At 36.1% G+C, this 24,290-nt stretch overlaps 1 protein-coding gene across 4 annotated transcripts in view; it reads left to right on the forward strand.

Moving 5' to 3' along the window:
• The window catches only part of Cdh8 (cadherin 8), a 335,462-nt gene that overhangs the window by 203,075 nt on the left and 108,097 nt on the right, over positions 1-24,290 (forward strand). For all 4 annotated transcript variants that reach the window (XM_048355444.1, XM_048355442.1, XM_048355446.1 and 1 more), the window contains exon 8: positions 17,478-17,614. In XM_048355444.1, coding sequence (XP_048211401.1) covers positions 17,478-17,614 — 137 coding nt within the window. The remainder of the gene's footprint in view (positions 1-17,477; positions 17,615-24,290) is intronic.

Here is a 24,290-nt window from a genome sequence, read left to right on the forward strand (position 1 = left end):
TATGCATGAGCTAATCAATATTTAACAAACAACATGTCTAATGGTTCATGGTTTCAGAGGTATGAGACCATAGTTGCTTGGCCATTCTGAGTTGCCCTTCAATAATGTGGTGTGGTCATGGTGAGAGAGTGTGTGACTAAGGCATCCTGTTCACATCATGGTAACTGGGAAACAGAGAGAAACCAAAATAGAACAAGGTTTGAGTATCCCTTGAAAACCATGTCTCAATGAGCAATGAGTCATCTTCCTTTCATTAGGCCATTTAGCAAGAACAATTTTAATTAAAATAATGAAAACTTACTTCTACCAGTCTCACAAAAGCCTGGGTGAATATCCAGGAAAGAAGGAAAACAAACATATTTTCTGGGGCTTAACCAGAATATGTGGGGGGTGGGCTTCTTGCTCCCCTCTCTCAGAATGTTGTACAGATTTCTGATGATTGGCTGTGAACTTGATTGTGATCTGGGAGGTGAATGGAAGAAATATTATTTTTATTTGACAAGGCAGAGTACCTACTAAGGTACTATGATAAATCATTATTCCCTCAAGTCATTAGGAAGCGTTCAGTATAATTGCAGATTTCTGAAGAAGGAAGTGGAGGTGCAGCCACAAGAGGGTAAGGCCTCTTTGTAGTGTGGTCAGTCAGGTAATTGCGGGGAAGTGTTTACATTCAAGTTTCTTCTCGTTGACCGCCATGACCATGTCTATCTATGTATGCTCTGTGAGGTTATGAAATCTTGAATCAGGAATGGAATAGTGCCAGCTGACACCTACTGACCCTTACTTTCTGACAAGCACACTTAAAAATATGCAGGTATTGTTTTGAAAGCCATTATTTCTAGCACAGAGAAGGTCTTAAAAATAACCACATGCTTCCAAGTAAAGCCTCTGTGGCCCCTCTCCATGTACTTATTTCTAGTCTGTCGTGGGCATGGTGTTGAGATCGTTACCATGACTGTCTCTCAAGTAATTGCTTCCTGTTGCTTTCAGAGAATTCACCTAGAATGAGGTGCTTAAATTAAAGGTAGGAACAAGGTCCACTCGGTAAGCAGACTAGGAGGTTGGCACGTTATTGCAGTGGCCACCGTGTTCTGTTGTCCTAATTCCTCTCTTGAACACAAGTACCCACTCAACATAAGAGCATCACATTATTTTTTTTTCCTTTTGGTATTCATGCATTTTAATAATGCATCTCAGTTACCAGACTGGCTGTTAATGAGCTCTTTTTTATATAAGAATACGCCTTACAGGCATGATTTCAAATGATTTTATAGCGGAAATATTTCCTGCTGAACAGAACTTGGTATGTTAATTTGGGCTGTACAATGTGTATTGGTTGATTTCTTCCTTAGCCTTACAATAGTTTACATTTTGAGAAAAGACCTGGTGACCTGGTGTATGTGTGAGTGTGTGTGTGTGTGTGTGTTTATGTGTGTGTGTAAGAGCATTTAATCTGAGAACTATCTTCCTACACTATTTTAAGTGCACAGTGCAGTTTCTTTACCTACAGGCACAAATGTTCTCAAAGCAGATTTCTAAAAGTATTCATTTTTCATAATTAAAGATATGCTTATTGATTAGCAACTCTTCATTTTTTCCTGCCATCTAGCCCCTGGCAATCATTATTCTCTGATCTGTTTAACTATTAAACATTTCATGGGATGGCAATCATGCAGTGTTTGTCCTCTGTTTACTGGTTTATTTCCCTTAGTGTAGTGTTTTAGAAATTCATCCACAATATTGAATATTACAGGTTCTCTTTTTTTTCTAGGCCAAATAATATTCAATTATATCTACAAACCACATATTTTTTCCTCATGCACATGTCAATGGACATTTAGGTTGATGTCACATTGTGGCATTGTGAACTGTACTGTAATGGTCCTGGGAGATCTAATATCCCTTTGATATCTTGATTTCAATTCTTTTAGATAAAACACAGAAACGGAATTGCTGACTCATATGGTAGATTTATATTTAAATATTTAAAGACTCCAATCTCCTATATATAGCAGTTCTTATAGTTTTCCTTCCCGAGTATACCAGGATCAAACATGACTTTCTTGTATTATCTTATTTTTTAACATTTTTTAACACTTTTATTGTAAAGGTGATGTACAGAGGGATTAAAGTAATATAAGTCAGGTGTTGAGTACATTTCTTTTTGAACTAGGGTCATTTAATATCTGCATTCTTTTACCCAGATAAAAATCCCACTTATTTCCCAGCTTAAAACACCAATTCTCCCCATGCTATTTCAAAAATTACACTATACCTAATTCAGTCACCTGTAACTAAAAATACATCAATGATATTCTGTGTTCATGTCATTCTTCAGTTTTTCACACAATTTTATTTATCCATTCATATAAAATTTCCTTTTTTTATTTGGTTGTGCATTTCTTTTTTAAAGAAAAATTTCAAGTTGGGAACTGGTGGCTCACACCTGTAATTCTGGCTATTCATAAGACTGAGATGGGAGGATCTTGGGTCAAAGCCAGACCAGGCAGGAAAGTCCATGAGACTCATCTCCAGTTAGCCACCAGAGAACCATAAGTAGCACTGTAGCTCAAAGTAGTAGAGTGCTAGCTTTGAGCAAAAGAGCTCAGGGACAGGGCCTAGGCCCTGAATTCAAGCCCCAAGACAAACCGAAAAAATAAAAATTAAAAAAAGGAAAATTTCCTCTATCTTATTGATATATAGATAGATAGGTATAGATATCACATACATATAAAATATAATATATAGCATATGTTATATATTCATATAATACATATTTATATATGATAATTTGTATTAAAATATGATCTATATTATATGCAATACATGCATATATTTCATTTACATATATATTATATATATGTAGTAAAAACATTGACTGAAGATGCTTCGGAAAGCTACACCTATCACAGTAAGTCTGGCTGTCTGAAAATGAGAGAGAAAATCAGATATGGATTATTAGGGTCCCATGTAGGAAGGGTATCCTAATGGAATTTGAATAGAGTCCATTGTAATTCTCCAATGATATTGAAGTGGAAAGATGTCACTCTACAGATAATGTGGCCTGTGTCTAATGTCTTCTCATTTTACCTTCTGCCTATCCTCTTTCCCTTCCTAACTTTCTACTTCGCCCTCTCCCTGTCCTCTGTCTCTCTGTTGGTCTTTTCTCTTCTTTCCCTCCAATCACTCTCCTTCTCTTTCTCTTTTCCTCTCCCTCTGCCTCTTCCCTCTCCTCTTACTTCACTCCCTTTCTACCTCCCTGTTATTATCTCTCTCCCTTCTCTTTTCTCTCTTCCTCCTCCTGTCTCTCTCCTCCTCTCTCTCCCTTAGTCCCTCTCCACTCCTTTCTCTCCCTTCTTCCCTTCTTCCCTTCTTCCCTCTCCTATCCCTCTCTTTTTCCAAGCTTTCTCTCTCCCTCTCTGTGTCTGTTTCTCTTAGTCTAGGTCTCTGTGTCTCTAACTCTCTGTCTTTCTCCCTCTCCTTATTTTGCCTGTCCTTCTTGTACTTTGTCTCTCTCTCTCTCTCTCTCTCTCTCTCTCTCTCTCTCTCTCTCTCTCTCTCTCTGTGCCTCTTCTCCCTCCTTCTCCCTCCCTCCCCTCATCTCTTCCCTTTCCTTTTTAACCAGTCTCCCATCCTGTCTATCTCATTTACTCTTTGAGTCACTCTCTTTCACTTTCTCTGCGATCACTCTCCTCCTTTTCTTCCTCTTCTCTTTCTCCTCTTTGCTTTCACTTTCTTCTTTCTCTCTCTGTACCTTTGTCTGTCTCTCTCTGCCTCTCTCTCACCTTCAATCTCTGTGTCTTTTTTGTCTCTATCTGTCTCTCTGACTCTCTGTCTCTGTCTGTCTGTCTGTCTGTCTGTCTGTCTGTCTGTCTCTCTCTCTCTCTCTCTCTCTCTCCCCCACCGTCCCTCCCCTGCCTGTTTTTCTTCTCTTTTTCTCTCTCAATCTTAACATTCTGTATAGGAAAATACTCATTTTCCTCCTTAGAAGAATAATAAAATAAAATGTGAAAGAGCAAACCTTAGGATTCCAAAACTAGTAGAATCCAGATAATACTGTTTATTAAAGCAGATAGAGCAACCAGTGGAGCAATTAGAGGCAGGAGGCTAAAAACTTGTAGATGGAATTTTTGATGCTCAAAGTGCATGCAAGAAAAATGTTAAAATGGTTTTTTTAGGCACCATAACAAGAGCTAGAATGGAATTAAGCAGTGAGAACGAAACAGTTGGAGTTCATTGAAATATAATAACTGATTCATAACTAAGGGGTTTATTTCATTATGTGTGGCCGTAATAGCATCTTCACTAGCAGTTAGCTCAAAATTGTATCTTCCTATAATTTTTTCCATATAGAGACGACACACCAGTGTTTAGCCAAACATTTTTTTAATAAATACAAAAGTGCTTCTGCTCCTGCTGAATTTGAAAAATAGGTATGTGTTTGCCTTTCTCCAAGGGCAACATTTCCTTAATGCTGCTCTCAGAAATATTATTGGGGCTAGAGATACTTTGGTCCAATCACTTTAAAATCAAATTTGTGGGTTCCAAGACCTCCCAGGTAAGTTAATTTGCGAAAGTTCAGTGCACTCTCTTAAGCAGGAGAGAATGTAAGCCACACATTTAATCTTTGAATCTTACTCTGTAAAAGAGCATCTGGAACACACACGGAGTCATGTCCATATAAGTAAGGAAATTTTTTGCCACTCTTCTGATCTGTGCTCTGGGCATGGATGTATCAAGCCCTAAAAATTATCATGGCACTTGTTCTGAAAAGACTGTGTATCTTATTTTGATTATGATAAGGCCTCTTCTCTCTTATATTTCTAGGAGCACACTAAAGGAAAAAGAATGACTGATATTAGTGCATAGTTCACATTATACTAACCCAACCCATAGCAAATTTCTGCCTGGTACATATTTTTTTAAGAAAATAATGTCTCATTGAACAGATCCACCCTCATTCTTCTATGCTGTATAGTTGTAGACTTGAATATGTGTGGGAGAGATAGGATTTCTGGCAAACTTAAAATATTCACTTTACAAACCTGTTTGTCAACCCCTACAAGAGACTGATGGGACCTTGGCTTTCTACCAGTAAATCGAACCATTGGCTCTTTTGTCATTCTAGCATTTTTACTCTGTCTCAGAGAATTCCTTGCTGTAAGATTCTTAAAATAACATGGAAAACTTTAGCATTCAAATAATGTCTTTGTATAAAAGCACAGCAACAAGTCAGGAAAACTGACTGTTCCCACCCTTGCTGTGACAGTGAAAACTTCATTTCTTATGGGGCCCCAGAAAGGATGAGTAAAATATGGAGTTTACCAGAAGTGAGATAGCTTTTCCAGTATGAATCTTCGGATAACCAGACAAGTATCGTGATGCTTAACTCCTTCAAATAAGGATCTTTTAAAATGTGTTTCTGGCACAGATTTCTTGTTTGTACTTTGCCTTCTTCCATTCTTAGTGATGACCATCACACAAGCTGTGATCATCATAGCCCAATCTCCTCTCTGAATTTCTAGATCTTTACAAATTCTGTGACTTCAGCCACGTTACTCTGTCTAAAAGCATGAGGTCGCATGAAAACCTAATATCAGCTGTAGTATAGTCAGGAAGGTGTTTTCTCCAGTGAGATAGTAGATATTCAGCAAGGAATACTGACAAGATTTTGTAGCTCTTTCTTCCTGCATATTTAGTATTTTAGGGCTAATATCTGTATTGGTAGTTATGCTTTATTATTCCTCCTCTTGCGCATCCTCTTCTTTCTCGTCTTCATCACCTTCTTCCTCTTCTGTCATCTTGTTTTTCCTCTTCCCCTGCTCATTTCCTCTTTGCTAGAGAAAAACCTAGATGATCACAGTGCCCATGTGGCACCCACATTCTACTACTGAGCTACATCTCCATGCCTCTGGAACCTTGTTAGTAGGAAAATCATTTTACTAAATTCTTACCACTAGTTTTATGCTCTCAGATCTGTTAGGTACCTCCCATCCACATATTTGTCACCCTATGCTATCTTTTTTTTGTTTAAATACAAATTTGTTACATTCTTTCAGAAGCAGATACCAAAGTGTCCCATGAAACTGCCTGAAATTTTATCAGTATTATCTATCAGTAACTATCAAAGTGAATATGTTCATAAACTATTCTGAAACAATGGATATAGTAGAGTTAAGAGGACATACAAATCTTGAGGGGGAAAAGTGAAAAGTTTTTATCTGATTTCTAAAGGTAGCTTTTATTTATTCTCTCTTGATTATTAAAGTCCTTGTTCTTTCCAGAGAACAAAACAATAGAAAATTTATATTCTGACACAGGAAACAATGATGCTTGTGTAAGTCAAGCAGTGATATTTATCATTATTATACTGAGAAGACAAAATAAATCTTCTATTTTGCATCATGGCGAAGGGAGACTGACATCTTATGTTCCAATATGTATGTTAACTATTCCATCTATACCTTTTCTTTACCTCATCTCTCTCCATTCTGGTTTCAAACAATAAACTTTAAAATCTTGTCTTTGATAAATGATGATCTGATTTTCAGAGGAGTATAATATCGTGTATTTAAGAAGACAGCTGTTTAAAAAAAAACTGAAGAGAATTCCATTTCATCCATCAAATAAAGGCTTGTTGGATCTACCACATATGTTTGACTTTTGATCACTAGAGAACAGAAAAGTTCCCAGTTGAAGTGCCTTTCAAATGGGCTCCATGTTCAAGTCAAGTTTGAGATGATCTACTGAGGTTTGTAGCTTCAGAGAAAATGAGAATAAGATTTATGAAGGCCCTGACTGAGGATCATAGTCATGGAAAATATATTTAATGGTACAAAGGACAAGAAAAAGTGCCTTTCTAAAGCACTTGGAGAGGACAGATACTGGAGGGCAGCAGTGCACAGAACATGGTGACTGATAGTGGTTTGTTCCAAGCATGAGAGGAAACATTTCTGCCTACCTTGAACCAGGTCATTGTCTATGGTCTGTGTTCTTGCTTAAATGTGTACATCCAGTTTACACCATGTGACCTAGGAAATGTGTTTACCATAGGGATTTGTTATGTAAATTATTTTCTGTTTTCTGGAGAAATCACACATGCTACAACACTGAGATTATATGCTTCTGTTACATCATGCAAGCAAACAAATCATTTCAATATAGATGTACCTCTAATCTTTAGTAATGTAAGACATATCTCATTCACCTCATAATCCTAACCTTTTCCCCAAGTCCTCAGTATTTAAGAAATAAGTCTGAATGTCCAGTTAATACATAAAGGCATATGTTTATTATCTTTTAGTGGTTATGCAAAGGGCTTTCTTTCAACATGTAAATGTGTGAGTACAATGCATCTTGATGAGCACCCTATTTTTGATCACTTACTTTCCATATCTATCCCAACCTCACCTTAAGCCTCAAAAAAATCATAAATTTAGGCGTTTTCAGTTACTTACTGTCCTTTTCATTGTTTTTGGTTGGGCAGTGTTCATATTTTTCAAAATTATCTATTTTTATATCATAAATGATTTTGACCAAAGGTAGATAAACATCTGATCAAAAATCATTATTTTCACAGGTACACTACATTTAGTAAGATTTTATAATATAACAAATACTATAGTTAGGACATTTTACAGACCACTTTTGTATATGTCTCCAACTGTGTGGTTGAAGAAAAGGTATATTGTCTCAATTATGTAATGACATATTGAGAGTATTGAAAATTTGTATGGACTACTGCCCAACATATAGAGTGTTTAAGTGAGAAATTCATGCAGAGGCTTAGCAAAAAGGCTGAATATCTCAGTGATATAAAGTCAAGCAAAAGGAGATAGACAAATGGAGGTATGGGAAAATGCAGTCAGATAGTCAAGGTACATATGTACTAAAAGATGGAAGTAGATAAATTGAACAGATGAGTGAAATTGTGAGAGGTGAGGTAGAAGGGTGAAAGGGGAAACATTCATCAAGATGTATTATACTTACAAATGGACATGTTGAATTGAAGCCCCTTTGTACAACTATTTAAAATGTTTTTTATATGAAAATGCAGTAGAACAGAATAGGCCACTGATTATATCACTAAATATCAATACTGCCATAAACTATGTAGATGACTACATAGTAAAGTGCTGTTTCTATAACATATCATTTCTGTTCTTTTGTCTGCATAGAATTTTCCAAATCTAAATTCTTTCTGTGCAGAGCAAAATGGACATGCACATGGTCATTAGCTCCAGAAGTATATTGAGTAAGGGATGTGGAGGCAGATTACCCTGTCATGCTGAACTTACTATAGACTTATGGGAATTCAGGGATGTTTGTTGGGATTCCTGGGTCCTCTGGTGCTCTCAGAAAAAGAGCACTTACCATTGTACCTCCTAATCTCTCAAATGAAGAAAACCACACACTACAGAATCTGTATATTTCTGGAATGATTTAATTATCCTTTGCTAACATATATCACATAGGTATTTATGTTATGGTGTGGGGCTTGAACTCAGGGCCTGGACACAGTCCTTGAACATTTTAGCCCAAGGTAGCACTCTACCACTTTGTGCCACAGCATCATTAATGGTTCTTTTGGCAGAGAGTTGAAGATAAAAGTCTCTTGGACTTTCTTGCTGGGACTCACTTCCACCTGTGCTCCTCAGATCTCAGCCTCCTGAGAAGAGTATATGTACAGTCTACTTTTTTATGATTTTAAAGTAGTTTTACAAAGGAGTTGCCATATAAGAGAAAAGTTATGAATACAATATATCAATGCCACCCCTTTTCAACATTCTCATTCATCCCTCCCCTACATACTCTTTCCCTTGTTCTTCTTAATTTTGTAGGAAATACATTTAATTCATCTCTACATTTCCTGTTTTTATCATATTCATTTGTGTATCCCTTCCCCTTGATCCTACCTCTCTCCTTTTGTATGCCTACTTAATGATGTTTTATTTTTCTGAACTTTGATTTTGACTTTCTGGGGAATTTCACTATGAGTCTACAGTATTTCAGTTAATACATTTGCCTATACTCACATGCTACCCAACATATTTGCTTGTGAGTTTTTGATCTAAATCTATCTTCTATCTTTAAGGAAAAACAGGTCTCCTTTTTCTCTCTGGACCCAACTTACTTCACTTAAGGGATTCTACCAGAGTCCTTGCATTCCCTGATTTCACAAAGCTAAGTAATTGCCTTGTTTTGTTTATTTTATTTGCTAAGCTGACTCTCCACAATCTATAATTTGACTATTTGTTATAGCCTCACTTAACCATTTCCTATCTTTTGATGCCCAGAGTTGTCACAGTGATTGTGAACTCTCGCAGATCCGTTATACAATATGGAACCAACAAGCCCCGTGTGGTTCTCCAAATGCACATAAAACTAATTTTATTTAAATACCATGAAAATTTCAGTTCTTTAGTTACATTAGATAGCTTTGAGGTGCTGAATTGTTGAAATGAGTACCAAATGGCTACTCCACACCACAGGATGTATTTATTTCCACCAGCTGTAGTTTGATGATATCACTCTCCTGTTACAACCGTATCCTGCTTTTTGCTCATTTCCAATGACATCCTTGCTGATTTTCTCTTTGACAGATTTCCTCCATTGTCTCTTGAACCCATTGTCATGTGTCTTCAAACACATAAAACATCTTTCTATCTCAGATTTTCATGTTTACCTTCTTCGTGTAAGGTTATTATATGTTAAGTATAGCAGCCCTTTTCTGTCTTCTTCATGCCTATACCACTTGTTAACTTTAAACAAAAGCCTGTTTTATTTTATTGTATTTTTATACATACAGACTAAATTATACAAAAAGTGGCCATAACTGTCTTTATCTCTCTGTCTTGTACACAAGAGATATTCAATAAAGATACATGAAAGAAAGATGGAAGAGAAGAAGCAGGAAGAAAAGATGGGAAGATAAATGATAGGATGCTTATCTCTCAGACTTTTGCTCTCACCATTCCCAGAATTAGCCCTTAACTACTTTGCTGTAGTTAGGATAATAGATCACCCAAGACTTACTCCCAGCCCATTAAGCTATTAGGAAGCAGACTTTTTTTTTCTTCAAATTTTTATTATCAAACTGATGAACAGAGAGGTTACATTTTCATACGTTAGGCATTGGATACATTTCTTGTACTGTTTGTTACCTTGTCCCTCATACCCCCCTCACCCCTCCCCCTTACCCTTTCCCCCCATGAGGTGTTCAGTTCACTTACACCAAACAGTTTTGCAAGTATTGCTTTTGTAGTTGTTTCTCTTTTTTTACCCTGTGTATCTCAATTTTGCTATTCCCTTTCAATTTCCTACTTCCAATACCAGTACACAAAATTTGCAATATACTCAGATAAGATTACAGAGATAGTGTAGGTACAACCACAGGAAGGTGATACAAGAACATCATCAATAATAGAAGCTACAGATACACATGGGACGTAGAAAGTAGTTACAACTGTGATATAACAATTGTCTCCATAACATGGAGTTCATTTCACTTAGCATCATCTTATGTGTTTATAAGGGTATAGCTATTGGGCCTTGTGATGCTCTGCTATGACTTGCCTAAACCTGTACTAATTATTCCCAGTAAGGGAGACCATAGAGTCCATGTTTCTTTGGGTCTGGCTCACTTCACTTAGTATAATTTTTTCCAAGTCCTTCCATTTCCTTACAAATGGGGCAATGTCATTATTTCTGATAGAAGCATAAAATTCCATTGTGTATATGTACCACGTTTTCCTGATCAATTAGTCTACTGAGGGGCATCTGGGTTGGTTCCAGATTCTCGCTATGACAAATTGTGCTGCGATGAACATTGTTGTGCTGGTGGTATTACTGTGATTTTGTTTGTGGTCTTTTGGATAGATACCCAAAAGTGGGGCTGCTGGGTCATAGGGGAGTTCTATATTGAGCCTTCTGAGGAATCTCCATACTGCTTGCCAGAGTGGCTGAACCAGTTTACATTCCCACCAACAATGAAGTAAGGTTACCTTTTGGCCACATCCCCTCCAACAATTGTTATTGTTAGTTTTCTTGATATATGACATTATTACTGGGGTGAGATGGAATCTCAATGTTGTTTTGATTTGCATTTCTTTTATGGCCAGTGATGTAGGGCATTTTTTCATATGTCTCCTGGCCATTCTCATTTCCTCATCAGAGAAGTCTACAGAACAAAAAAAAATTACCCTCTTCCAAAACAAAACCGCAAAGAACCAATAGCCCTCTCATCAAGTGGGCTAAAGACTTACAAACAGACTTTTTTTTATAGAGTCCTTAACAGTTTTTTAATTGTAAAGATGATGTACAGAGGTGTTACAGCTTCATAAGGCAGGAAAAGAGTACATTTCTGTTTGGACAATATCTCCCCTTTGCTGATTCTCTCCCAGTTTTTCCTTCCCACCCACCCACAAGTTGTATAGTTAAATTTGTGCATCACAGCTAGCATGCACCATGACTGCATGTGGTCACCCTTTGTCCCTTCCTTTCTGCTGGAGGTAGAACTTTTAAGAATTAGGGCACAGCAAGAGATTTTAGCATATTAGGGACCTGCCCTCAAAGGAGATTATGAGAATTACATCCTTTCCTCTTTTACTTTTCTTTCCAGCCTTGAGATCAACAGATTTGTCATACCATCTGCTCCCGCCATATTTTATCTTACTTCTGGCTTAGAAGCAACAGCATATAGATCTTGTACTTTTCCTTATTTGTGTCTTGATTGTCTCAGATACTTGTTACATCATCAAAAGCTGAGCAACACACGTATGGATTTAAAACCCAAATCTGCTAGCATTTTGTATGCCTCCTAGCTCTGCCCAAGGTGCTCTGTCTAGGTACTCTTTGGAGGAGAACCTCTGTACCTCAAGACAGACACTATCACCTTCTGCCACTTTCTTTATGACCAACTGCATTCCCCAACACACATATATACAGGTACACACCATCACACACACCCAAACACACATCTCATCACACTTCCTAGGCACAGTTAGAAACCATTTCTCACTTTGTTATAAGCATTCCTCTATCACATACCCTGACATTTTTATCCTAAGCAACAAAAAAAAAGGCATAAACTATGACTTGGAGAGCCTTTCCCTACCTCCAAACATGTAATGTCACATTTGGCCATAAGAGGTAATTGCTAAAACTTTATAGAACGTAAATAAAATTTACAATGTAATCCCTTCATAGACTCTAATATATTACTTGATTTTTGGAGGGTTTTATGAGCTCTTTTTTTTTCTTTATTGTCAAAGTGAAATACAGAAGGGTCACAGTTTCGTATGTAAGGCAAGTACATTTCTTATCCAACTTGTTACCTCTTCCCTCATTTTCCCCTATCTCCCCCTCCCCACTTCCCTCCCCTTCTATGAGTTGTACAGTTTGTGTATACCAGTTGGTTTTGTGAGTATCACTATTGCAATGACTTTTCTTTTTATCCTTTGTCTCTTGATTTTAGTATTCCTTTCCCCTTCCCTAGTTCCAATACACGTATATAGAGTACTAAGGGTACTAAGTTCAGTTACAGTGATAGCTGGGGTAAAACCACGGGAAGGGAATACAAGAGAAAAAAAAATAGGATATGGTTTCACATGGCATGTTCACATACCATTTGTCTCTATAACTTGGAGTTCATTTCACTTAGCATCATTTTATGTGTTCATACGGGCATAGCTACTGAGCCATTGTGATCTTCTGCTATGACCATCCTAGACATGTACTAATTATTCCCTTAAAGTCTATGTTTCCTTGAGTCTGGCTTACTTCACTTAGTATGATTTTTTTCCAAGTCCTTCCAATTCCTACTTGATATTTTTTAATGTTTGCAACCACATCACCTTATTTAGTATTCTCTATTCTGCAATGGTATTTATTTTCTGATTCTAAGGAAAAGCTTTAGATTTAGCCATAGGTATTATATAAATACTAAACAACCAATTGTGAGTCAAGTTTATCCAGGAGTTACTATATAGCATATGTTGTTTTAATACTGCCTAAAGTTACACGTGCTGTAATATATGTTATACTTCTTTCTCAATGTATATAGAGAAGAGCATAAAATAGTGTAACAAAGTGTATAATAATATCCACAATAAGAGAACAAATGAACAGCACTAGATATTCTATAATTGACCCTAAGTTATATAAAAGAAGCCTGAGAACCTATGGGGTGAGTTTCTATCATCTTTTGTGTGGAAAGGAAATCTCTAAGTTTCAGCTCTCTCCAGAGTCCAGAATCTTTCAAATACATTTGTTGTTATTTAATGACAAGATCTTTCTTTCTTTCTTTCTTTCTTTCTTTCTTTCTTTCTTTCTTTCTTTCTTTCTTTCTTTCTTTCTTTCTTTCTTTCTTCTTTTCCTTCCTTCCTTCCTTCCTTCCTTCCTTCCTTCCTTCCTTCCTTCCTTCCTTCCTTCCTTCCTTCCTTCCTTCCTTCCTTCCTTCCTTCCTTTCTTTCTTTCTTTTTTTTTTGCCAGTCCTGGGCCTTGGACTCAGGGCCTGAGCACTGTCCCTGGCTTCTTTTTGCTCAAGGCTAGCACTCAGCCACTTCTGGCCATTTTCTATATGTGTGGTGCTGGAGAACTGAACCCAGGGCTTCATGTATCTGAGGGCAAGCACTCTTGCCACTAGTCCATATTCCCAGCCCTAATGACAAGATATTTGAGCAAATGTCTACTGTAAATAATGAGGAATAGTCACCAGGGTATCACTTAATATAATATGAAAGACCACATGCATATGAAAATATCACAACAAAATTTCTTTGTATTAGTTTGTACTAATAAAAATACTACAATGCATTATCCCATTTAGGCTGGGTGTTGATATTTTCAGATAGGCAATGAGACAGTTGAATTTCACACATGTACATTGGTTTGGCAGAGAAAATAGGAATAGAAGAGTAATTCCTTGAGTGTGGGAAGAAGAATAAGATATTTCAAGAATATAGTGATTGAAAAATTGAAGTTCAAAACAGCTATGTTAACCTGTTACTCATTTAGTTTTATGACAGTCAGTTTGAGTGCTCAGACTAAACCTGTACTTTGCCTGTGTTGTTGTGAAATCACATAAAGTGAAGGAGATACCAGTTGTAATTAGAGTTGCTTCTAAAATTCATGAAAGTGCTCTTTAGTTTTCCAAGACTGATGGTTTCATTTTTTTTAAATTGAAGACAGGGAAAAGTGATTTATACAAGGGATGGGATCGTTGTATGGATATGTGAAACTGGGAATAAATTGATAGGAGATTAAATATGTTCTAGTCATATCTCTCTCTCTATATATATAGGCATATAGAAAAATATCTAATATCACTCTTACATACCTAAACACGGGAAATTAGAAGGTAGAATTTTGTGTCAACTATTGGTATGAAATGTTTACAGTTGGGCCATATCAACTGAAGGAACATGTTCATTGGGGGTAATGAATGCTGTTATTTAACATCAACAGTTACAGCCATACAGAAGCGTGCTATTTGTCCACACAATAATATTCCATTGTTCCTGTTCATCAACTCAACTGTGGCACCCATGGTATTTTCTGAGACTCATTTCTGATCTCAGCAAGCTTTTCTGACTTGTATTATCCAGTGATATATGTTTGTATCCAGGCAGAGGGCCTTGTGCCCCATTACAATTTTCGAACCAGATACTAAGCAGCCAGTTTAAGAATTTCCTTTATGTGTGTCCTTAATTCCACAAAGTAAACTGATGAAATCTTTAGAGGTCTACTTATTAGAAACACGACTGAAAAGTTAGAAGAATAGTAGTATTAAAGCCAGGCAGGCTATTGGTTGCATTAAAAAGGACAAGTTTAAGTAGGTTTTCTGTGAACATTGTTTCTCCTGGAAAACGCAGTTTCTAAGGCCTGTCTATTGCACTTGAAAGGATTGTCTGTTTCCAAAACTTCCATCATTACAATTGATGTGTCTGTGACCTAAGAAGAACACATTCTCACAGGCTACTTCCCTCTGTGTTAATGAGAATTTTCTCGTGGCAGGTAGATGAATCTTCTTATTCTTCTCAATGCTTGGTCTTTTGTCTAATACATCTTAAATACTCCTGCAAAAGAACAGTAAATTCAATATGAGCATGTTCTCAAGCAAATGGGACGATGACTTCAAAACTTCAGGTTAACAATAAGATTTGAAAATATGAATTTGAAAGTACTTAACTTCTTTTTGGCAGCATTTGAAACTAACTCAGGGCCTTGCACTTGCTAGCAAATGCTCTACTGCTTGTGTCATGAACTCCTAAGCCCTCTTGTTTTGGTTTTGTATAGTGTCTTGTCCCTTTAACAGGATCTGCTTTTTAACTTTGGTCCCCTGCTTTCACTTGCTGCAAAGCTGGGATTATAGTCATACCCACAATGCCTGTCCTCATTTACATTTAGATATGATCATTAGCTCCTAATTTAATTATTTATTCTCTCTCTGTTCGTTTCCTCATATTTCTTTAACATTTGGTTCTACACATAAGGAAATTCTATGCTTAATGAATAATTTCACATTTATACCAGAAGCATTATTGGGTTACCACAATGCAAAATTCCATCTTATTTGATGTTATGACATATGAAATCAAAGATTCCTTTTGTTTTTCTGATTATAGAGCAAAGTTCAAGGAAATAGTTGAAGAATGAGAGGATAGACATTCTTAAGAAAAGGAGATCAACAAAGCCAGAGAGGCCAGTCAGTAGTTGAAGGTGACTTATACAGGAGTAATGAGCTAGAAAACCAATATAACCTTCAGATCTCTTCAGCTCAAAGTCTATGTTCTATTGAGATATCCATGTTAGATGGTTTTTGGAGAGTGGTAAACAGCTATGTGGACAAATATCATGAGGAATTTTGAACTGCTCTTAGAAATCCAATGGGGAAATTCTCTCCTCAAAGCCACTAGAGAATGTGAACAGCAGTTCCGACTTACAACTTTCTATTTTTGTATTTTCTCCTACATTGTCAATATGGATAAATGATAAACTGCATTGGAAACTGAGTCGTTCCTCCTATTGTGAAGCCTCCTAATTTTATGACATTCATAATATTATGAAATTCTTACCTACCTTAATAGTAAAATAGTATATTTCTCTCTTAGTTTGTGAATTCTGCAACTTGCACCAAACATGTCTGTCATGAACTATAACTAGAAAAATTGAGTAAAAAAAAATCACAACCTTCACTGGAGTTGAAAAACACTGAAGTTATTTCCTACTTTTGGATTATTTACAAATTGTGAAAGAAAGAATTTTAGACATCACCCTCAACATAGGGGAGATTATTTCTTCTATTGATCTAAATTTTTAATTTTCATAATGGATATAATTTAGGGACTAATAAATAACATTGTGCTAATACCAACATTCAAATCACCTTGCAACACTGCTACTAAACTTCTTGGCTGAAAGTTCAAGAAAAGTATTGGATAGTAACCAAATATCCATGGAGTATGTTTCAGATTTGTATTGTATCTAGTGTTAGTGATTAGACTGAATCTCATTTACTGTGGATACTAAGAAACTGGTTGTTTCACAAATATGTGAAATATCAGAGCAGAGATAAAAAAACAACTGGAATCCAGAAATGCCTAAAAAGTGTATTTCTGAATATGATACAAAAGTGATCTTTAACCCACTGGACATTTCTTAGTTCTTTCAATAGTCAAGAGTGTACATGGTTTCTAAAACAAAATACATGTCAGCTCATTTACTTGGTAATGGTATTGTGAATATATTAATATCTCTCCTAAAATTATTTTTTTGTGCTGGCCCCAAGATTACTGGCCATATATATATACATACACACACACATATATATATACATATACATATATACATACATACATATATACATATACATATATACATATACATATATAAAATATACATATACTATATATATATATATACAATCTACTGAATTTTTTATAGAATGAGAATAATAGGATAAAGAAATACATGGTTTAAATAAGACTTCCAAAAATTGCCACCAAATCCATACTTCAGAAACGTAGTACTTTCAAATAAAAGTTCAACCAAATATTTGCCTGGAATTGTTATGAAGAACATGTGGCATGCAAACCATTTTGTTTTGGGTCTGAGTTCATTGTTATATGTAATATCTTGTGGCAACTACTAATTATCGTGAGCTGTCCAATAAATGTGATGGATTGTCCAATTAACTCTTCATCAACATCCGTTTTTGAGGATATTACCCATCGAAACTGATGGCAGTTTATGACCTCCATGTTGCATAGGTAGCTAATTGCTCCTTGGACAATAATCATTAAGTTTCTTGTGTCTCTTTGAGTCATTTTGTTGCACAAATTATGATGCCGTGGAGTTTCCCAATTCATCTGACTCCCCAAATAGGAGTCTCTAAGGATTCCTGAGTTTGTGGTGGAATACACAGATTGTGTAAAGTGTGAAGTTGATGATTACTTATCTATCATCTTTTTTTGCAGGTTTTCCATCGACCGACACACTGACCTGGAGAGACAGTTCAATATTAATGCAGACGATGGGAAGATAACACTGGCTACTCCACTTGACAGAGAATTAAGTGTGTGGCATAACATCACAATCATTGCCACTGAAATTAGTAAGTGCCAGACTTTTTTATTATTTGTTTGTTTTTCTTTTTTTTTGATAGGCTTAATATTAATGATAAATGGTTCTTACTAGAACTTATTTACTTTTTCCAGGGAGTCTCAGACTATATCATTTCAGTACAACATAACTCACAACATTGGGGATTATCAAATATTTGCAAGCTTTTTGGGAAGAAAATACAACTACATGTAGAATGTATTGTTTAACCTTATACTTATTCCTAAACCACTAAAACTGTGTTAGATTTTAAAGCATGAGGGAGATTTATTTAAAAAGATATGTGTAAAACTTGTATTTGAGAGTTATATCTATAATTTAACTAAACACTAATTTTATAATACATTACATGAAATACAGTTATAATGGTAGGCATGCTTAACATTTGCCCTGGCACATGTCTACTTGCATGCATAAAATATAAAGAAACCACACAATAGATAAAGATGATTTTCAGGTGGTGAGATTGAACAGATCCTTTTCAATGCTTTCAGAACTTAATATATTTTACATAATAATCATGGACTCTTTATATCTTCTATGCTGGTGGCTCATGCTTGTAATCCTAACTACTCAGGAAGCTGAGATCTGAGGATCATGGTTCAAAGGCAGCCTTGTCAGGGAAGTCCATGAGACTCCAATTTCCAATTAATCACTACAAAACCAGAAGTGGCCCTGTGGCTCAAGTGGTAGAGCACTAGCCTTGACCTAAAGAGCTAAGGGTCAGCATCCAAACACAGAGTTTAAGCCCACTGACCAACATATATATATATATATATATATATGTATATGTGTGTATATATACATATATATATATCGCCAATAAGAACTCAGCCTATAAATATAGAACTCCCCTATGACCCAGCAGCCCCACTTTTGGGTATCTATCCAAAAGACCACAAACAAAATCACAGTAATGCCACCAGCACAACAATGTTCATCGCAGCACAATTTGTCATAGTGAGAATCTGGAACCAATCCAGATGCCCCTCAGTAGATGAATGGATCAGGAAAAGGTGGTACATATACACAATGGAATTTTATGCCTCTATCAGAAAGAATGGCATTGCCCCATTTGTAAGGAAATGGAAGGACTTGGAAAAAATTATACTAAGTGAAGTGAGCCAGACCCAAAGAAACATGGACTCTATGGTCTCCCTTACTGGGAATAATTAGTACAGGTTTAGGCAAGTCATAGCAGAGCATCACAAGGCCCAATAGCTATACCCTTATGAACACATAAGATGATGCTAAGAGAAATGAACTCCATGTTATGGAAACAATTGTTATATCACAGTTGTAACTACTTTCAACGTCCCATGTGTATCTGTAGCTTCTATTATTGATGATGTTCTTGTATCACCTTCCTGTGGTTGTACCTACACTATCTCTGTAATCTTATCTGAGTATATTGCAAATTTTGTGTACTGGTATTGGAAGTAGGAAATTGAAAGGGAATACCAAAATTGAGAGACACAGGGTAAAAAAAGACAAACAACTACAAAAGCAATACTTACAAAACTGTTTGGTGTAAGTGAATTGAACACCTCCGGGGGTGGGGGGAAGGGAAAGAGGGAGGAGGGAGGGAGGTATGAGGGACAAGATAACAAACAGTACAAGAAATGTGTCCAATGCCTAACGTATGAAACTGTAACCTCTCTGTACATCAGTTTGATAATAAAAATTTGAAAAAAAAAAAAAAAAAGAACTCAGCCTATGTTCCCACCCCCAAAAAATTATAAAAATTTAAGCTAATTATAGGGCAAGGAGTTCTGGGGTTGTTAAAAATGACACTTAATTTCTGTTCATTATTAATTGGTACAGCCTCTTTGAACTTAATGAAGGGACTCGGATAACATTTAGTACTCCTGTATTTTGAGAGTTTGCACTTGACCTCTCCAATTTTCTTTTATTATTCCAAAACATTAAAAAATAAAACTAGAGGACATGGTGATAATTTTATTTCCAGGCCAAACATGTTTTGTATGATCTGAATACGTTTTTCCATGAATAACCTGATATGGCCTTCAACATTGTCCCCAGATTAAAGAATAAAACAATTTTCTCTTGAAAGATTTGGGGTACAGAGACTATGACTAAGCAAGTAAGAATCAGCTAGGATGAGACACCAAGGGAAGTGGATTGCAGCTCCATGGTACAGCACTTGTCCACCACATTCAAGGACCTGCTTCTAGACCAGCATTACCAATAGGAAACATCAACATTTAGAGAAACTTGTGGGCACATATATTATATATAGTACCTGGTAGGTAACTCTAGGTGTATGCCTTAAAATTTACTCTATATTCTCAGGAAGCTAACTGAAAAAACTGGGAGAGTATCTCTGGAATGCATGGATGTTGTATTTCAAGCTATTCAGAAGGGCATGAGTATTACTTGTTAGGAGATGTGAGCAGGTCCTTCCTGGAACATTACAAAAAGAACTCTGATAGCACAGTATGGTGGTGCATTTCAAAAATCCCAGTGCTCTACTTTGCATGGAACTAGCAAATAAACATAACATTTGGTTATAGCATTTGGCTTTTTAGTTTATAAGTAATGTTAAACCCTTTTAGACAAGTAAAGTCATGAAACTTTTACAAAATTTACAAATTTGAAACTCATTATATTTAGGCTGGTTCAAGACTTTATATAATAAAATAATATGTAAATTAGTATAAATGTTTTCTAAACTATGCATGCTGTAATTACTTTAAAATAATTTTCTCATACTTTAAAACACAATCTTTTCAAGTTAACCTTAACCCATGACAGATATTTTCATGAAATAAATGCCTTTACTTAAATATGCACCAAGGTTGTCTCAAATATAAGCAATCCCTCCTAACGAACAAAAATAAATGAATAAATTATCATAGGGACATCCAGAAACTAAAGAACCATTTGAAAAGAATCATGGATAAGTGAGAGACAAACAACAAAATTTCTAGTGCTATGAGGTTTTAACTCATGTCCATGAGAACGTCAAACCCAGTCTGAACAGACATCTGTTTACTCTTTTATTCAGTAATTAATTTTTGAGTGTTTATTTGACAATGACCCATCCAATGATTGTGGAGAAAATAGGCAGTGGAATAAACAAAAGTCCTGCCCATCTTGGAATTTATCCTTCATTGTCACCTAGAAAAATACCATGTAGAAAAGGGAACAGGGTGAAATTTCTACAGAGGTGCAGAGGTAGCATGAAGCTGGAGTGGTGGAAATCCAGCCAGTTGCTTTTGTGAACATATGATCAAATTTAAAACCACAAGCCAGGTACAGGTGGCTCACACATGTAATCTTAGTTTTTCAGAGGCTGATATCTGAAGGATCATGGTTTCAAGTTAGCTCTGGAGTAAGCATCACAAAAACCCATCTCCAAAATAACCAATAAGAATTACTTGAGTCAGCCCATGAATAAAAATCTCAGAGTTGCAACCCCAATTCTACCAAGAAAAAACAAGAACAAGAAAGACATTTAATGAACAAAATGAAGAAAATAGCCTCAATATGTGTCAATAAAATGACTAGCTAAATTTAATTTAAACATATTATTAATATATGTAATGCATAAAATACAAAAAAGTAAGAAGATATGTCTTTTTTCTCATTGTTTGAGAGAAAATGGCTCAAACCACTTCTGAAACTTTTACAGGTGTCTTTAAACATAGAATCAAGCTACTACTTCTTGCATAATAAACTTGTATTTGAGAAAAAAACCTTATCCAATTTGAAATTTCTAATACAAACATAACTTCTTCTATAGAAATCAATGGGCAGCATCTTACATTTTTTGTTGTATTTAAACTCAAAAGTAATTTAACTTCATAGGTACAGTATAGCCAAGGAATAAGCTTAATTCAGATTATCTTAAAAAATGTCCACATATAAACTTATAAAAATGATTATTAATCGTTTCATATGTAACTCTCAGTTCTAGCAAAAAGGAAAGCATAAGAGAGAACTCTGAATTTTATTATTAAAATAAAAGTGAGGGTGGACATAAATCTAGAAACTTTTAGTACTTTAAGTAGATAATAACCTTTGTTCTAAATCATAAAAGAATGCGGAAATAATAAAAATCAAAGATAATTTAAGAAAAACAATAAGTGAAGTTACTACAAAAACATTTCAGGTAATATAGTCCATCAAGTAGTATTTGTCTTCTAAAGCCACAGACCATGTCTTGGGACCAAAATAATATATATTAAAGTGGGATTTATTGTATTTGTCCACAATGAATATTAAAACCACCCAGGATAACAGAACCAACAAAGGAGAACTTTCTAATAATGATATGAGAGATATTCATTCCAGGGAGAACAATTTAAAATTACTCTCAGAATGCTCTCTTATCACAAAAAAGATTTAAACAAATGAAATTAAGCTAAAGAGTGGATTTAAGGGAAGTCCATTCATTACCTTTTAATGAGAATGGAGATGTTGTCCTTTATCCTCTTGAGACTGAGGCAGATAATTCACTGTGCATTACCAAGTATTTCACTGGCAGTAGATCTCTATTGCCCTTCTTATCGCCAGTAAGTCTGCAGTTAGAAGCCCAGAAGTTAATAAAAGATAGGGTCGGTATGGTGTACCTCTGCCAGCCTAAACAAGAATTCCAAAGTTTACAGAGTATTCTTCAGAGAATATTTGGTAATATGGAAAGGAAAAGTGACAAAAAAAATCTCTGATTCACTGTAGTTGGTAGCTAGTGACTGGCATGTACACAGAGCACACTACTATTGGTTACCTGAAAGTGTGCAAAGCAAGAAGCATATAATTGCCCATTAAATTAATCTCTCTGAGTTAGTAGTGATAATGCATTGCTCTGGCCCACTACAGTAGGCTGCGCACAATATTGCAAATGAAGCTTTTTCACTAATGATGGTTAAATCTCCCAGGGAAATTGCTAGTTTGATAGCACTTAAGGAATGCCTCTTGCTGGCATGAGGCCCAGTTTCTGGAATAATTGCTTTGTCCAATTCAAGTTATTTTGTTAAAAAAGCATAAATAGGAGTATAGAGATAGATAGATAGATAGATAGATAGATAGATAGATAGATAGATAGATAGCTCATTTTTAGAGGGTTCATGGGTTCTAGAACTGGATTAAGGTAAAAGCTCTGAACATGTCTTAAGAATTAAACCTTAGGGGGCTGGGGATATAGCCTAGTGGCAAGAGTGCCTGCCTCGGATACACGAGGCCCTAGGTTCGATTCCCCAGCACCACATATACAGAAAACGGCCAGAAGTGGCGCTGTGGCTCAAGTGGCAGAGTGCTAGCCTTGAGCGGGAAGAAGCCAGGGACAGTGCTCAGGCCCTGAGTCCAAGGCCCAGGACTGGCCAAAAAATAAAAAAAAAAAAAAAAAAAAAAAGAATTAAACCTTAGGTTATTTAGTTGTTCCACTTTACAATCTATATTCTCATCTGTGGAATGGAAATAGTAATTATTCCTTAAATTCTTGGAACAGTAAGAATTAAACTATAAGTAATAGTACTGTGCCTCTGAGCACAGCACATGTATATTCTTTTTAGACAACAGTGAATACATATTTTTTCTGTGTGCTCTAGACTTTACTTTAGGATTTTAATAATTGCTGAATTAAAAATTATTTAATTAGTTTATATTGCATATAAAACTTTCTATTTCCCACAGTAAAAAAGCCATGGCAAGCAAAGCCTGCATGTTATTACATTGAACAGTCAATGATTGTTCACCCACCTTGCTCTCACTCTTTTTTTTTTTTTTGGCCAGTCCTGGGGCTTTGACTCTGGGCCTGAGCACTGTCCCTGGCTTCTTTTTGCTCAAGGCCAGCACTTTGCCACTCGAGCCACAGCGCCACTTCTGTCCATTTTCTGTATATGTGGTTCTGGGGAATCGAACCCAGGGCCTCATGTATATGAGGCAGGCACTCTTGCCACTAGGCCATATCCCCAGCCCTTGCTCTCACTCTTGTTTCAGGCTTTGTGGATTAATGACTCAGCCCCAGGCCTCAGAATGAGTCAGGCACAAGTTTACCTGACTGAGCAGTCTGATCAGACTTGGGATTGTATATCACACACTTGTGTAACATGTACCCATGTATCTGTTTCTCTGCGGCATAATCACAACTAGAGTTTCAATATGATCTGTGCCATTTTCCTTGTAGAGGGGGAGTGGAAAGGAAGTGAACTCTAGTGAGATTGTTTGCACAGAAGATGAAAGGATAAAGGAGCCTAAAGTGGGTAGCAGAATTCAAAGGCAACCGTGGTTAAAGTGCTACAGATAACATAGAGGCTAAAATACTTGATGTTGGCTAATATAGTTGCCTGAATATATACTTGTATGCCAAGTTGCTTTCATCCAGCTTAGATATGAATACAAGTGTTATAAGATGTAGGGCAATATTTTGAGTGAAGGCAGATATAAAGAATGGAAGGAAAAGTAAAGTACAAGAAAGAAGAAATTATATGTTCCTGAGTATCTAAAACACATTCCCATGGGTAAGAGAGCCTATACCATTCCAAATCAGAGGGATAATGAACACAGGCTTAGAATGAATATGATCTTGTAAACACTTAGCTCTGATCACTTCTATTTCAGCCTATGGGTACTGGCTCTCATTTCCATGATGATGCCCCTTTAGTTCTTTGCATTGTGTCCTGGGATCCCTCTCTCTCTCTCTCCCT

This window comes from Perognathus longimembris, chromosome 10, assembly GCF_023159225.1.
Source record: "Perognathus longimembris pacificus isolate PPM17 chromosome 10, ASM2315922v1, whole genome shotgun sequence".
Lineage (NCBI taxonomy): Eukaryota > Metazoa > Chordata > Mammalia > Rodentia > Heteromyidae > Perognathus > Perognathus longimembris.